This window comes from Nerophis ophidion, linkage group LG27, assembly GCF_033978795.1.
Source record: "Nerophis ophidion isolate RoL-2023_Sa linkage group LG27, RoL_Noph_v1.0, whole genome shotgun sequence".
In the NCBI taxonomy this organism is placed as follows: Eukaryota; Metazoa; Chordata; class Actinopteri; order Syngnathiformes; family Syngnathidae; genus Nerophis; species Nerophis ophidion.
In genome coordinates this window covers 19,079,417-19,095,603 of record NC_084637.1, presented here as the reverse complement: position 1 = coordinate 19,095,603, position 16,187 = coordinate 19,079,417, and the positions used below count along the sequence as shown (strand labels likewise).

Sequence of the window (16,187 nt, the reverse complement as noted above, 5' to 3'; positions counted from 1 at the left end):
ATTTTGAATGGGGGAAAATGTCCTGGAAAACCTGGAAATCTGGGAATTTTTGGAATTTGTCAAGGGAAAGCCCACAACTCCCAAATAGGCTGAACAGTTTGAATCGGGTGAACAACGTGTAAATTAGAGCGCACCAAAATCTGGAGAACAATTATAATATATAGATTAATTTTGGTGTAGAAAAGCATGTGTGAATATTTGGAGCATTCACACAACAAAATGAGTATACCCTGACATATTTGAATAAATACAAATACATTTATTATTTATTAGAGACTCACAAATACGCTGTCAGACAAGATTTACAATTGGAATACATGTTTTATAGTAATCTAAAAGAGGAGGTTTCGAACTGCGCTTCTTATTTATTATGATTGTAATTTTACCCCCTATTTAAAAAAAAAAATGTGTGTGTATATATGTATATGTGTGTGTGTGTATATATATATATATATATATATATATATATATATATATATATATATATATATATATATATATATATATATATATATATTAGGGCTGCGAATCTTTGGGTGTCCCACGATGCGATTCAATATCGATTCTTGGGGTCGCGATTCGATTATAAATCGATTTTTTTCGATTCAATGCGATTCTGTATTCATTCAACACACAGGATTTCAGCAGGATTACCCCAGTCTGCTGACATGCTAACAGAATAGTAGATTTAAAAAAACAAAAAAAAAAAAACTTTTATAATTGTAAAGGACAATGTTTTATCAACTGATTGCAATATTGTAATTTTTTTTAACTATTAAACAAACCAAAAATATGACTTATTTTATCTTCGCGAAAACATTGGACACAAACATTGGATGCAAGTGTAAGCCACTGTGACACTATTGTTCTTTATTTATTTTTATGAATGTCTAATGATAATGTCAATGAGGGATTTTTAATCACTGCTATGCTGAAATTATAACTAACATTGATACTGTTGTTGATAATATTATTTTTTGTTTCACTACTTTTGGTTTGTTATGTGTCGTGTTTGTGTCTCCTCTCAATTGCTCTGTTTATTGCAGTTCTGGTTTTGGAATTGGAATGCTTTGTTATGGTATTGCTGTGTATTGTTTTCTTGGATTGATAAAAAATAAATAAAATAAAAAATTATATAATATATATATATATATATATATTTTGAAATCGATTAAAAAAAAAAAAGAATCGATTCTGAATCGCACAACGTGAGAATCGCGATTCGTATACGAATCAATTTTTTCACACACCCTTAATATATATATATATATATATATATATATATATATATATGTATTTATATATATTAGGAATAATTTTTCCTCCATGCAGGTGTATGTCTTCCTTTAGCAACCAAAAGGAGGTTTCTTTTTGGTTGCTAAAGGAAGACATACACCCGCATGGAGGAAAAATTATAGGGTGTTTTATAGGTATTGTTTTAGTAACCTTTTATTATACAAAAAAATAATACACCGTGGAATTGATATGAAAGGAATCATCATTCTAAAACGGCGTGGTGTAGTTGGGAGAGTGGCCGTGCCAGCAACCTGAGGGTTCCTGGTTCAATCCCCACCTTCTACCAACCTCGTCATGTCTGTTGTGTCCTTGAGCAAGACACTTCACCCTTGCTCCTGATGGTTCGTGGTTAGGGCCTTGCATGGCAGCTCCCGCCATCAGTGTGTGTATGGGGGAATGTGGAAATAGTGTCAAAGCGCTTTGAGTACCTTGAAGGTAGAAAAGCGCTATACAAGTATAACCCATTTACCATTTAAAACTCAAATTGAATCGTGACTTTGCTCAAAGACGGGGGACGGCGTGGCGCAGTGGAAGAGTGGCCGTGCGCAACCCGAGACCCTGGTTCAATCCCCACCTAGTACCAACCTCGTCACGTCTGTTGTGTCCTGAGCAAGACACTTCACTCTTGCTCCTGATGGGTGCTGGTTAGCGCCTTGCATGGCAGCTCCCTCCATCAGTGTGTGAATGGGTAAATGTGGAGGTAGTGTCAAAGCGCTTTGAGTACCTTGAAGGTAGAAAAGCGCTATACAAGTACAACCAACCCGTTTATCATTTAAAGATTCCCACCTCTAGTTTTATACACTTTTTAAATCCATTTTTTTTTTAAAATTATGATTTCAAAAGCTAATAAATTGAGTTTTTTATTGTTCAAATTCTATTGTTTTCTTTTTCTTTCAGTCCTTCACGCCCAAAGAGATCATTGGTTTCTCTATTGGCTCCGTGTCGTCCGTGCTCTACTTGTTCTCCAGACTCCCTCAGATGTACACCAATGTAAGCCTTAGCACTGCTAGCACTAGTTTGTTCCATGGTCAAGCTGTGGCCATGACAAGCAACTGAACATTATTAACCTATTATTATCATTAATTAAAGTGTAAAAAATCGGTCAAAAATTGTATGTAAGGCAGTGTATTGTTTTTGTAAACACATTTACGTGTTATTCTTATTAACATAAGTGTAACAATCAGTCAAACATTGTTTTTACTGCAGTGTATTGTTGGTATAAACACTTAAGTGTCATTCTTTATTAATACAAGTGTACAAATAAGTCAACCATTGGTTTTTATGCAGTGTATTTTTGGTGTTGACACAGTTGTGTGATTCTTACACTTGTAATTAATAAGTCAACCATTGGTTTTTATGCAGTTTATTTTAGGTGTTGACACAGTTGTGTGATTGTTACACTTGTAATTAATAAGTCAAACATTGTTTTTAATGCACTGTATTGTTGGTGTGAACTCAATTAAGTGTTATTAATATTAATACAAGTGTAAAAAGGATCAAGTTTGTTATTACTGCAATGTATTGTTGGTGTAAACACACTTAAGCGTTTTTATTAATACAAGTGTAAAAATAAGTCAAACATTGTTTTTTATGATGTGTGTTGTTGGTGTAAACACAGTTAAGTGTTGTTATAAATACAAGTGTAAAAATAAGTCAAACATTGTTTTTAAAGCAGTGTATTGTTGATGTAAACACTTTTAAGTGTTATTATAAATACAAGTGTAAAAATAGGTCAATCATTGTAAGGCAGTATATTGTTTTTGTAAACACACTTAAGTATTATTCTTATTAATACAAGTGTAAAAATAAGTAAACTTTGTTATTACTGCAGTGTATGGTTGGTATTATTCTCATTAATACTAGTGTAAAAATAAGTCAAACATTGTTTGTAATGCAGTGTATTGTTGATGTACACACACTTGAGTGTTATTCTTTATTAATACAAGTGTACAAATAAGTCAAACATTGTTTTTTATATGGTGTATTGTTGGTGTAAAGACACTTGAGTGGTTTTACACTTGTATTAATAAGAATAAGTCAAACATTGTTTTTGTTATGCAGTTTATTATTGGTGTAAATACACTTAAATGTTATTATTACACTTGTATTAATAAGAATAAGTCAAACATTGTTTTATGCAGTGTATTGTTTTTGTAAACACACTTGTGTTATTCTTATTATTGCAAGTGTAAAAATAAGTCAAACATTGTTTTTAATGCAGTGTATTGGTCGTGTAAACACTAAGTGTTATTACACTTGTATTAATAAGAGTTAGTCAAGCATTGTTTGTTTTTAATGCAGTGTATTGGTCGTGTAAACACACTTAAGTGTTATTCTTATTAATATAAGTGTAAAAATAAGTGAACTTTGTTATTACTGCAGTGTATTGTTGGTATTATTCTCATTAATACAAGTGTAAAAAAAAGTCAAACTTTGTTTTTAATGCAGTGTATTGTTGGTGTAAACACACATAAGAGTTATTCTTTATTAATACAAGTGTACACATAAGTCAAACATTGTTTTATGCCGTATATTGTTGGTGTAAACATACTTAAGTAGAATAAAATAGAGTTTTATTGTCATTATTGCAGTGAACAGGTTCAAAGAATAACGAAATTGGAGCAGATCCCCTAAGGTGCATATACAATATGGTAATTTCAATTGTAAAAAAAGATAGAAATAAGAGATGTATCTATATATATATATATATATATGTATATATATATATCCACACACATGCATATATGCATACATATGAATATATATACACACATACACATAACATTATTGCACATTATAGTCCGGAAAAAAAATAAAAAAATGAAGACATGACTCATGGGGACATGATGAACATATTGAGCTCACTCAGTGCCTGTTTAATGCTACTATGACTCTTGGGTAAAAACTGTTTTTTAGTCTATTTGTGCCAGCTTTTAACACCCTATAGCGTCTGTCCGAGGGTAGCAGTTCTAGGTGGCAGTGCCCGGGGTGTTAAGTGTTATTATTACACTTGTATTAATAAAAATAAGTCAAACATTATTAACTGTTTACACACTTAACTGTTACTCTTATTAATACAAGTGTAAAAAAGGGTCAACTTTGTTATTACTGCAGTGTATTGTTGGTGTAAACACACTTAAGTGTTATTATTAATACAAGTGTAAAAATAAGTCAAACGTTGTTTTTAATGCAGTGTATTGTTGGTGTAAACACACTTAAGTGTTATAAATACAAGTGTAAAAATAAGTCAGACGTTGTTAAAGCAGTGTATTGTTGGTGTAAATACATTTAGATGTTATTATTAATACAAGTGTAAAAATAAGTCAAACATTGTTTTTAATGCAGTGTATTGTTTTTGTAAACACACTTTTGTGTTGTTCTTATTAATGCAAGTGTAAAAATAAGTCAAACATTGTAATGCAGTGTATTGTTGGTGTAAACACACTTAAGTGTTATTAGTAATACAAGTGTAAAATAGGTCAAACATTGTTTTTAAAGCAGTGTATTGTTGGTGTAAACACATTTAAGTGTTAAAAACATTATTATCTGTATCCATTCGGCATCCATTGCGGAGGTCACCCAGGGGGGAAAGGGTCCATACATCTGCGGTCCCTTTGAAGGTTTCTCGTTGATCCCTTTGGGATGAGTTTTTTCCTACCCTGATGTGGGATCTGAGAGGAGGATGTCATCGTGGCTTGTGCATTCCTTTGAGACACTTGTGATTAAGGGCTATATAAATAAACTTTGATTGATTATTACACTTGTATTATTAAGAATAAGTCAGACATTGTTCTTAATGCAGTGTATTGTTGGTGTAAAAACTAGTGTTATTGTTATTTTTAATGTAAAAATAAGTCAAAAATTGTTTTTAATACAGTGTATTGGTGGTGTAAACACACGTGTTATTCTTATTATTACAATTGTAAAAATAAGTCAAACATTGTAATGCAGTGTATTGTTGGTGTAAGCATACTTAAGTGTTAGTTTTATAAATACAACTGTAAAAATAAGTCAATGTTTTTAATGCAGTGTATTAGTGGTGTAAACACGTTATTCTTATTATTACAAGTGTAAAAATAAGTCAAACATTGTTTTTAATGCAGTGTATTGTTGGTGTAAACACACCTAAGTGTTCTTACACTTGTATTAATAAGGATAAGTCAAACATTGTTTTTAATGCAGTGTATTGTTGGTGTAAACACTCTTTTGTTATTCTTATTAATACAAGTGTAAAAATAAGTCAAACATTGTTTTTAAAGCAGTGTATTGGAGTAAACACTTGTGTTATTATTATTAATACAAGTGTAAAAATAAGTCAAACATTGTAATGCAGTGTATTGGTGCTGTAAACACACAGGTGTTATTCTTTTTATTACAAGTGTAAAAATAAGTCAAACATTGTGATGCTGTGTATTGTTGGTGTAAACATACTTAAGTGTTATTCTTATAAATACAAGTGTAGGAATGAATCAAACATTGTTTTTAATGCCTTGTATTATTGGTGTAAACACACTTAAGTGTTGTTCTTCTAAAATATGTTGTCGTCCTCCTAGTTTCAGAGAAAGTCCACGGAGGGCGTGTCCTACTTCTTGTTTGCTCTGGTCATCTTGGGGAACACCACCTACGGTCTTAGTGTGCTGCTGAAGAACCCAGACCAGGGCCAAGGAGAGAACAGTTACGTCATCCATCACCTGCCTTGGCTGATTGGCAGCCTGGGGACTTTGTCTTTGGACTTGTTTGTATCCTTCTTCTACAAGGTCAGGTAGAGGTCACACTAAACTAATGTTTACTTTAAAGATCCACTAACACGTACTTAATGAAAGGAATAAAAATATCTGACCGCTTAAAAATATAGTAAATTGGCGACAAATAACAACTAAAAGAAAATAAAAAAGGCTGAGAAAAACAATTAAAATAAAATAAGCTGATTTAAAAACAACTTAAAATAAAATAGGCTAATAAAACAATTAAAATAAATCAGGCTGATTAAAAACCAATTAAAATAAACCAGGCTGATTAAAAACAATTAAAATAAATCTGGCTGATAAAAACAACTAAAACAACTAAAACAGGCTGATTTAAAAACAACTGAAATAAAATAGGCTGATTTAAAAACTTAAAATAAATCAGGCTGATAACAATTATCAGCCTATTTTATTTTAACTGTTAAAATAAAATAGGCTGATAACAAAATAAAAGGCTAATAATAATAATAACTTAGATTTATATCGCGCTTTTCTAAACACTCAAAGCTCTCACAGACAAGTGGGACTCAACATTCATTCACACCTGGTGGTGGTAAGCTACATCAGTAGCCACAGCTGCCCTGGGGTAGACTGACGGAAGCGTGGCTGCCAGTTTGCGCCTACGGCCCCTCCAACCACCACCAATCATTCATTTATCATTCATTCACCAGTGTGAGCGGCACCGGGGGCAAAGGGTGAAGTGTCCTGCTCAAGGACACAACAGCAGCGATTTTTGGATGTCAACAGGTGGGAAGCGAACCTGCAACTCTCAGGTTTCTGGCCGCCCCCCAATGAAAAAAACTAAAATAAAATAGGCTGATGAAAACAAAATAAATCAGGCTGATAAAAACAAAATAAATCAGGCTGATAAAAGCAACTAAAATAAATCGGGCTGATAAAAACACTAAAATAAGCTAATTTGAAAACAACTAAAATAAAATAGGCTGATTTAAAAACTTTAAATCAGGCTGATAAAAACAAAATAGGCTGATTTGAAAACAACACAAATAAAATAGGCTGATTTAAAACCTTTAAATAACCAGGCTGATAAAAACAATTACAATAAAATAGGGTGATTTAAAGTAAAATAGGCTGATGAAAACAATTCAAATAAATCAGGTTGATAAAATGAGGTAAATCTATACATAACTTCCAGTTAAAAATTAGGTAAAATAATCTATAAACAACAACTTCCAGTTGCCTAGTGGTTAGAATGTCCACCCTGAGATCGGTAGGTTGGGAGTTGAAACCCCGGCCGAGTTATACCAAAGACTATAAAAAAATGGAACCCATTGCCTACCTGCTTGGCACTCTGCATCAAGGGTTGGAATTGGGTGTTAAATCACCATAAATGATTCCCGGGCGCGGCACCACTGCTGCCCACTGCTCCCCTCACTTCCCAGGGGGTGATCAAGCGGATGGGTCAAATGCAGAGGACAAATTTCACCACACCTTGTGTGTGTTTGACAATCATTGCTACTTTAACTTTAAAAATGAGGTAAAACAATTTCCAGTTAAAAATGAGGTAAGTGAATCCATAAATAACATCTTTCAGTGAAAAATGAGTTGAAGTAATCCATAAATAGCAGTTTATAATTATGTAAAAATAATCCAGTAAAAATGATGTAAAAATAATTCAGTAAAAACTCAGTAAAAATTTTTGTAAAATAATCCAAAATGATAAAAATTAAAATTAGGTAAAATAGTCCATAAATAATAACTCTGTAAAAATGAGGTGAGATAATCCGTAATTAACTTTCAGTAAATAATGCGGTAAAATAATCCATAAATATCAATTTACAGTTAAAAATGAGGTGAAATAATTCATAAACAAATATATTACAGTAAATGAGTTTAAATAACACATCATTAAAAATATATTTTAATATGTGGATCAATATGGCTGATAACAATTAAAATAAATTAGGCTGATGAAAACCACTACAATTAAATAGGCTGATAAAAACAATTAAAATAAACTAGGCTGATACAAAGTATAAAAATAAATAGGCTGATAAAAACAATTAAAATAAACTAGGCTGATACAAAGTATAAAAATAAAATAACCTGATAATAACAACTACAATATAAAAGCCTGATTAAAAGTACAATGCAATAAAATAGCCTGATAAAAACAACTTAAATATAATAGGCTGATAAAAACAATTAAAATAAAATAGGCTGATAAAAATAATTAAAATAAAATAGCCTAATTAAAATAGAATAGCCTGATCAAATTAAATAAAAAGGACTGATAAAAACAATAAAAATAAGATAGCCTTATAAAAATAATAAAAATGAAATAGCCTAATAAAAACAACCATATTATAATAAAACAGGTTGATAAAAACAACAAATATAAAATTCTGATTAAAACTACAGTAGAATAGCCTGATAAAAAAAAAACAATTAAAGTAGCCTGATAAAAACAACAAAAATATGATCAAATAGGCTGATAAATACAACAAAATGAAAGATGATAAAAACAACTAAAATAAAATAGGCTGACAAAAACAACTAGAATACAATAAAATGGCCTAATAAAAACAATTACAATAAAATAAGCTGATAAAAACCAAAATATAAAAGCCTGTTTGAAACTAAAATAAAATAATACAGCCTGATAAAAACTAAAATAAAAGACTGATACACGACTAAAATAAAATGGCCTAATAAAAATGATTACAATAAAATAGGCTGATATAAACAACCAAAATATAAAAGCCTGTTTAAAACTGAAATGAAGTAAAAACCTAATAAAAACAACTGAAGAAAAATAGCCTGATAAAAAACACTAAAATAAAATAGCATATAAAAACAACTAAAATAAAATAGCTTAATAAAAAACGACTAAAATAAAATAGCCTGATTAAAAGCGACTAAAATAAAATAGACTGATAAAAACAACAAAAATAAATAAAAAGCCTAATTTTAAACGTATGTGTGTGTGTATATGTATGTGTGTGTGTGTGTGTGTGTGTATATATATATATATATATATATATATATATATATATATATGTATATATATATATATATATATATATATTGCTCGCTTTACGTCTTTCCACATTAACATATGACATATCGTATTTTCCGGACTATAGAGCAAGCAACACCCACTACATTTTTGGGAAGAAAAAACATTCCCATATATAATTAGCACCGGACTATACGCCGCAGTTATATACTTGTTGTGAAATGACTTCTTTACACAGAAATGTTTATTTACATACCTTAATTGTTTCCCAACGGTGTCTGTAACATGGCAGTAAAACGGCTGATCAAACAAAATATATGTCACGGTCATGGAGTAGCTTAACAGACTCAATAACTCCACGGTGACGTTTTGGTGAATTTACTGAAGAATTTGTGAAACTAGAACAAAACAAAAAAAATACTACAGACATTCGTAGATGTTAGCATATTAGCTAATGCTAACAATGCAAGCTTGATTACATTACTATAGCACATACAAAAATACATAAAAAACACTCCCTCTTACAGACATCACACATGGGACGCTTTAGTAAGTAAGAATTGTGGTAGTTAAGTTTTACAAAAAAAACTTCCAAACATTGTTTGTAGCGACAAATGAGGAATTTGAGACAAATGAGAAATTCATACGAGTAGGAGCGCTATGGAACGGCACTTGTACTTCCGGTTCAAAGCTCAGTCTAAACACCACGAGCAGGCCTGGTGCGACACCTGCCAGGTGTGTCTGCTCTTTCTCTTCTGTTGTTGTACCACATCCTAAACTCCGCCCCTCAGATCTCCTTCCAGTTCTTCCTCTACCGTAAAGCTGCAGTGAGGCTGCATGCCGACCACTCTGATGAGATCACGCCTCTAATTGGGAGCTAAGCCCCTCCCACCTCCAGATCACATGACAGCAAATTGACTTTTAATGTTCTACTTGTATTTATTGACTTGTGCTTTTATCTTGAAAGGTGCAGACAACATTGTTGGCATTCCAAGATGACTTTTAAAAAGGGAGTCAGGGGGGAAAAAAAGGTGTTAAATCTCTTTTATAAGGGAAAAAAAAAGGAACATTTTTAAGTTGCCAAATCAAAAGTTGCTGCTGCATGAATTATATTGTAACTTTGTTTTTATGATGTAAATGTAACCTCTATTTTTATTGATAACACACAATGGTGCTTTTAATTTGTTAATTTTAGATGCATTTCAAGTTTTGTTTTAAGATGCTTTTATTGTGTTGTTTTTAGACACATTTGCACAGGTGATAGATGGTAACCATGGTAATTACACTTTATTTACAGTTTCACTCCTCATCTCACTCTTTTTGCACACTTTTATTGGTGAGTTTTCTAAATAAACCATTGAATTCAACTTGCTCTTGGTTTCACTTTTAACTCAATTGTATTGTTTGAAATATATTTTGTAAGGCTTATTTCAATTCATTTACTGAAATATTTTAATTGATGGATTATTTTGACTGATTTACTGAAGTATATTTCTGTTCATGGATTATTTCAACTCATTTACTGAAATTAATTTTTATTGATGAATTATTTCAACTAATTTTCTGAAATATATTTTTATTGGATTATTTTAACTCATTTACTGAAATATATTTAAATTTGGATTATTTCAACTCTTACTAAAATTTATTTTTATTGATGAATTATTTCAACTAATTTTTCTAATTTTTACTGGAAATTGTTTTTTATGGATAGTTTTACCTAATTTTTAATTGGAAGTTGTTTATTTTACCTAATTTCTAACTGGAAATTATAGATTATTTTACCTCATTTAAACTGAAAGTTATTTATGTATTATTTCAATTTATTTTTTACTGAAAGTTATTCATGGATTATTTTACCTAATTTCACACAAAGTGTTATTGTTTATTGACAACTTTACCAATTCTTTACCTTATTTATGGATTATTTCAACAAATGTTTTACTGAATTATGTAATTCATGGATTAATTTGTTAAATTTTTTACAAAATTATTTATGGATCATTTTACCTCAATTTTTTTTACTGAAAGTTGTTATTTATGGAATATTTTACCTCATTTTTTACAAAGTTATTTATGGATTATTTTACCTAAATTTTACAGAGTTATTATTCAGGGATTATTTCTACCTCATTTTTAACTGTTATTATTTATGGATTATATCAATTCATTTTTTACTGAAAGTTGTTATTTAGGGTTTATTTTACCTAGATTCTCATTGATTATTTTACGTCATTTTAACTGAAAATTGTAAAAAATGAGGTGACTTTTACCTAATTTTTAACTTATTATTTATGGATTATTTAAACACATTTTATACTGAACGTTGTTATGGATTAATTTCTAATTTTTAACTGGAAGTTATTATTTATGAATTATTTTACCTCATTTTTAACTGAAATGGTCTATGGGTTATTTTACCTCATTTTAACTGAAAGTTGTTATTTCTGGATTATTTCAACTACTTTTTACTTAAAGTTGTTTATGAAATATTTTACCTAATTTTAACTGGAAGTTATTATTTTTACATCATTTTTAACTGGAAATTATGTATGGATTCCATCCATCCATCCATTTTCTTCCGTGGTCGGGTCGCGGGGGAAACAGCCTAAGCAGGGAAACCCAGACTTCCCTCTCCCCAGCCACTTCGTCTAGCTCTTCCCGGGGGATCCCGAGGCGTTCCCAGGCCAGCCGGGAGACATAGTCTTCCCAACGTGTCCTGGGTCTTCCCCGTGGCCTACCGGTTGGACGTGCCCTAAACACCTCCCTAGGGAGGCGTTCGGGTGGCATCCCGACCAGATGCCCGAACCACCTCATCTGGCTCCTCTCCATGTGAAGGAGCAGCGGCTTTACTTTGAGTTCCTCCCGGATGGCAGAGCTTCTCACCCTATCTCTAAGGAAGAGCCCCGCCACACGGCGGGGAAAACTCATCTCGGCCGCTTGTACCCGTGATCTTATCCTTTCGGTCATGACCCAAAGCTCATGACCATAGGTGAGGATGGGAACGTAGATCGACCGGTAAATTGAGAGCTTTGCCTTCCGGCTCAGCTCCTTCTTCACCACAACAGATCGGTACAACGTCCGCATTACTGAAGACGCCGCACCGATCCGCCTGTCGATCTCACCATCGACTCTTCCCCCACTCGTGAACAAGACTCCTAGGTACTTGAACTTCTCCACTTGGGGCAGGGTCTCCTCCCCAACCCGGAGATGGCATTCCACCCTTTTCTGGGCGAGAACCATGGACTCGGACTTGGAGGTGCTGATTCTCATTCCGGTCGCTTCACACTCTGCTGCGAACCGATCCAGTGAGAGCTGAAGATCCCGGTCAGATGAAGCCATCAGGACCACATCATCTGCAAAAAGCAGAGACCTAATCCTGCGGTCACCAAACCGGAACCCCTCAACGCCTTGACTGCGCCTAGAAATTCTGTCCATAAAAGTTATGAACAGAATCGGTGACAAAGGACAGCCTTGGCGGAGTCCAACCCTCACTGGAAATGTGTTCGACTTACTGCCGGCAATGCGGACCAAGCTCTGGCACTGATCGTACAGGGAGCGGACCGCCACAATAAGAGAGTCCGATACCCCATACTCTCTGAGCACTCCCCACAGGACTTCCCGAGGGACACGGTCGAATGCCTTCTCCAAGTCCACAAAGCACATGTAGACTGGTTGGGCAAACTCCCATGCACCCTCAAGAACCCTGCGGAGAGTACAGAGCTGGTCCACAGTTCCACGACCAGGACAAAAACCACACTGTTACTCCTGAATCCGAGGTTCGACTATCCGGCGTAGCCTCCTCTCCAGTACACCTGAATAAACCTTACCGGGAAGGCTGAGGAGTGTGATCCCACGATAGTTGGAACACACCCTCCGGTCCCCCTTCTTAAAGAGAGGAACCACCAATCCAGAGGTACCGCCCCCGATGTCCACGCGATGCTGCAGAGTCTTGTCAACCAAGACAGCCCCACAGCATCCAGAGCCTTAAGGAACTCCGGGCGGACCTCATCTACCCCTGGGGCCTTGCCACTGAGGAGCTTTTTAACTACCTCAGTGACCTCAGCCCCATAAATAGGAGAGTCCACCACAGATTCCCCAGGCACTGCTTCCTCATAGGAAGACGTGTTGGTGGGATTGAGGAGGTCTTCGAAGTATTCCTTCTACCTATCCACAACATCTGCAGTCGAGGTCAGCAGATCACCATCCGCACCATACACGGTGTTGATAGAGCACTGCTTCCCCTTCCTGAGGCGGCGGGCGGTGGTCCAGAATCGCTTCGAAGCCGTCCGGAAGTCGTTTTCCATGGCTTCCCCGAACTCCTCCCATGTCCGAGTTTTTGCCTCAGCGACCGCTGAAGCTGCACACCGCCTGGCCTGTCGGTACCCGTCCACTGCCTCCGGAGTCCTATGAGCCAAAAGGACCCGATAGGACTCCTTCTTCAGCTTGACGGCATCCCTCACCGCTGGTGTCCACCAAGGGGTTTTAGGATTGCCGCCCCGACAAGCACCAAGTACCTTGCGGCCACAGCTCCGATCAGCCGCCTCGACAATAGAGGTGCGGAACATGGTCCACTCGGACTCAATGTCCAGCACCTCCCTCGTGACATGTTCAAAGTTCTTCCGGAGGTGGGAATTGAAACTTTCTCTGACAGGAGACTCTGCCAAACGTTCCCAGCAGACCCTCACAATGCGTTTGGGCCTCCCAGGTCTGTCCGGCATCCTCCCCCACCATCGCAGCCAACTCACCACCAGGTGGTGATCGGTAGAAAGCTCCGCCCCTCTCTTCACCCGAGTGTCCAAAACATAAGGCCGCAAATCCGATGACACAACTACAAAGTCGATCATGGAACTGCGGCATAGGGTGTCCTGGTGCCAAGTGCACATATGGACACCCTTATGTTTGAACATGGTGTTTGTTATGGACAAACTGTGACGAGCACAAAAGTCCAATAACAAAACACCACTCGGGTTCAGATCCGGGCGGCCATTCTTCCCAATCACGCCTCTCCAGGTTTCACTGTCGTTGCCAACGTGAGCGTTGAAGTCCCCCAGTAGGACAAGGGAATCACCCGGGGGAGCACTTTCCAGTACTCCCTCGAGTGCTCCCAAAAAGGGTGGGTACTCTGAACTGCTGTTTGGTGCATAAGCACAAACAACAGTCAGGCCCCGTCCCCCCACCCGAAGGCAGAGGGAGGCTACCCTTTCGTCCACCGGGTTAAACTCCAACGTGCAGGCTTTGAGCCGGGGGTCAACAAGAATTGCCACCCCAGCCCATCGCCTCTCACTGCCGGCAACGCCAGAGTGGAAGAGGGTCCGGTCCCTCTCGAGAGAAGTGGTTCCAGAGCCCTTGCCGTGCGTCGAAGTGAGTCCGACTATATCCAGCCGGAACTTCTCAACTTCGCGCACTAGCTCAGGCTCTTTCCACCCCAGTGAGGTGACGTTCCACGTCCCAAGAGCCAGCTTCTGTAGCCGAGGATCGGACCGCCAAGTGCCCTGCCTTCGGCTGCCGCCCAGCTCACATTGCACCCGACCTCTATGGCCCCTGCTATGGGTGGTGAGCCCATTGGAGGGGTGACACACGTTGCCTCTTCGGGCTGTGACCGGCCGGGCCCCATGGGGACAGGCCCGGCCACCAGGCGCTCGCCATCGTGCCCCACCTCTGGGCCTGGCTCCAGAGGGAGGCCCCGGTGAACCGCGTCCGGGCGAGGGAAATCTGGGTCTATGTTTTTTCTTCTTCATAAAGGTCTTCGAACAGCTCTTTGTCTGATCCCTCACCTAGAACTTGTTTGCCTTGGGAGACCCTACCAGGGGGCATAAAGCCCCCGGACAACATAGCTCCTAGGATCATTGGGACACGCAAACTCCTCTACCACGATAAGGTGGCAGCTCAGAGAGGAGTATGTATGGATTATTTTACCTAATTTTTTACCGAGTTATTAATGAATTATTTTTGCCTCATTTTTTAACTGTTATTATTTATGGATTACTTTAACTTAATAACGTTTAGTAAAAAACAAGGTAAAGTTAGTTAATTGTTATTTATGGATTAATTTCCATCCATCCATCTATCTTCTTCCGCCTATCTGAGGTCTGGTTGCGTGGGCAGCAGCCTTAGCAGGGAAGCCCAGACTTCCCTCTCCCCAGCCACTTCATCCAGCTTTTCCCGGGGGATCCTGAGTCATTCCCAGACCAGCCTGTAGACATAGTCTTCCCAACGTGTCCTGGTTCTTCCCCGTGGCCTCCTACCGGTTGGACGTGCCCTAAACACCTCCCTAGGGAGGCGTATGGGTGGCATCCTGACCAGATGCCCGAACCACCTCATCTGGCTCCTCTCGATGTGTAGGAGCAGCGGCTTTACTTTGAGCTTCCCCCGGATGGCAGAGCTTCTCACCCTATCTCTAAGGGAGACCCCCCACCTGGCGGAGGAAACTCATTTCGGCTGCTTGTACTTTTTCGGTCATAACCCAAAGCTCATGATCATAGGTGAGGATGGGAACGCCTTGACTGCGCCTAGAAATTTTGTCCATAAAAGTTATGAAGAGAATCGGTGACAAAGAGCAGCCTTGGCGCAGTCCAATCCTCAATCGGCTGCGAACCGATCCAATGAGAGCTGAAGATCCTGGCCAGTTGAAGCCATCAGGGAGCGGACCGCCATAACCACACAGTCCAATACCCCATACTCTAAACACTCCCCACAGGACTTCCTGGGGGACACGGTTAAATACCTTCTAAAAGTCCACAAAGCACATGACAAACTCCCATGCACCCTCAAGGACCCTGCCGAGAGTATAGAGCTGGTCCACAGTACCACGACCAGGACGAAAACCACACTGTTCCTCCTAAGTCCTAGGTTCGACTATCCGGCATAGCCTCCTCTCCAGTACACCTGAATAGACCTTACCGGGAAGGTTGAGAAGTGTGATCCCACGATAGTTGGAACACACCCTCCAGTTCCCCTTCTTTAGGAGAGGGACCACCACCCCGGTCTGCCGTCCAGAGGTACCGCCCCCAATGTCCACGCGATGCTGCAGAGTCTTGTCAACCAAGACAGACCCACAGCATCCAGAGCCTTAGGGCAGTGGTTCTCAAATGGGGGTACGCGAACCCCTGGGGTACTTAAAGATATGCCAAGGGGTACGTGAGATTTCTTTTTAAATATTCTAA

At 37.4% G+C, this 16,187-nt stretch overlaps 1 protein-coding gene across 4 annotated transcripts in view; it reads left to right on the top strand.

Annotated features, from left to right (window-relative positions):
* Window positions 1-16,187, top strand: part of slc66a1 (solute carrier family 66 member 1) — a 42,810-nt gene that overhangs the window by 12,138 nt on the left and 14,485 nt on the right. For 3 of the 4 annotated variants that reach the window (XM_061889839.1, XM_061889841.1, XM_061889842.1), the window contains exons 6-8: window positions 2,194-2,286; window positions 5,850-6,035; window positions 9,813-10,388. In XM_061889839.1, the coding sequence (XP_061745823.1) occupies window positions 2,194-2,286; window positions 5,850-6,035; window positions 9,813-9,902 (369 nt within the window). In that variant the 3' untranslated portion in view covers window positions 9,903-10,388. Of the gene's footprint in view, window positions 1-2,193; window positions 2,287-5,849; window positions 6,059-9,812; window positions 10,389-16,187 lie in introns of those variants that run through there. The other variant, XM_061889843.1, reaches the window with a different exon arrangement.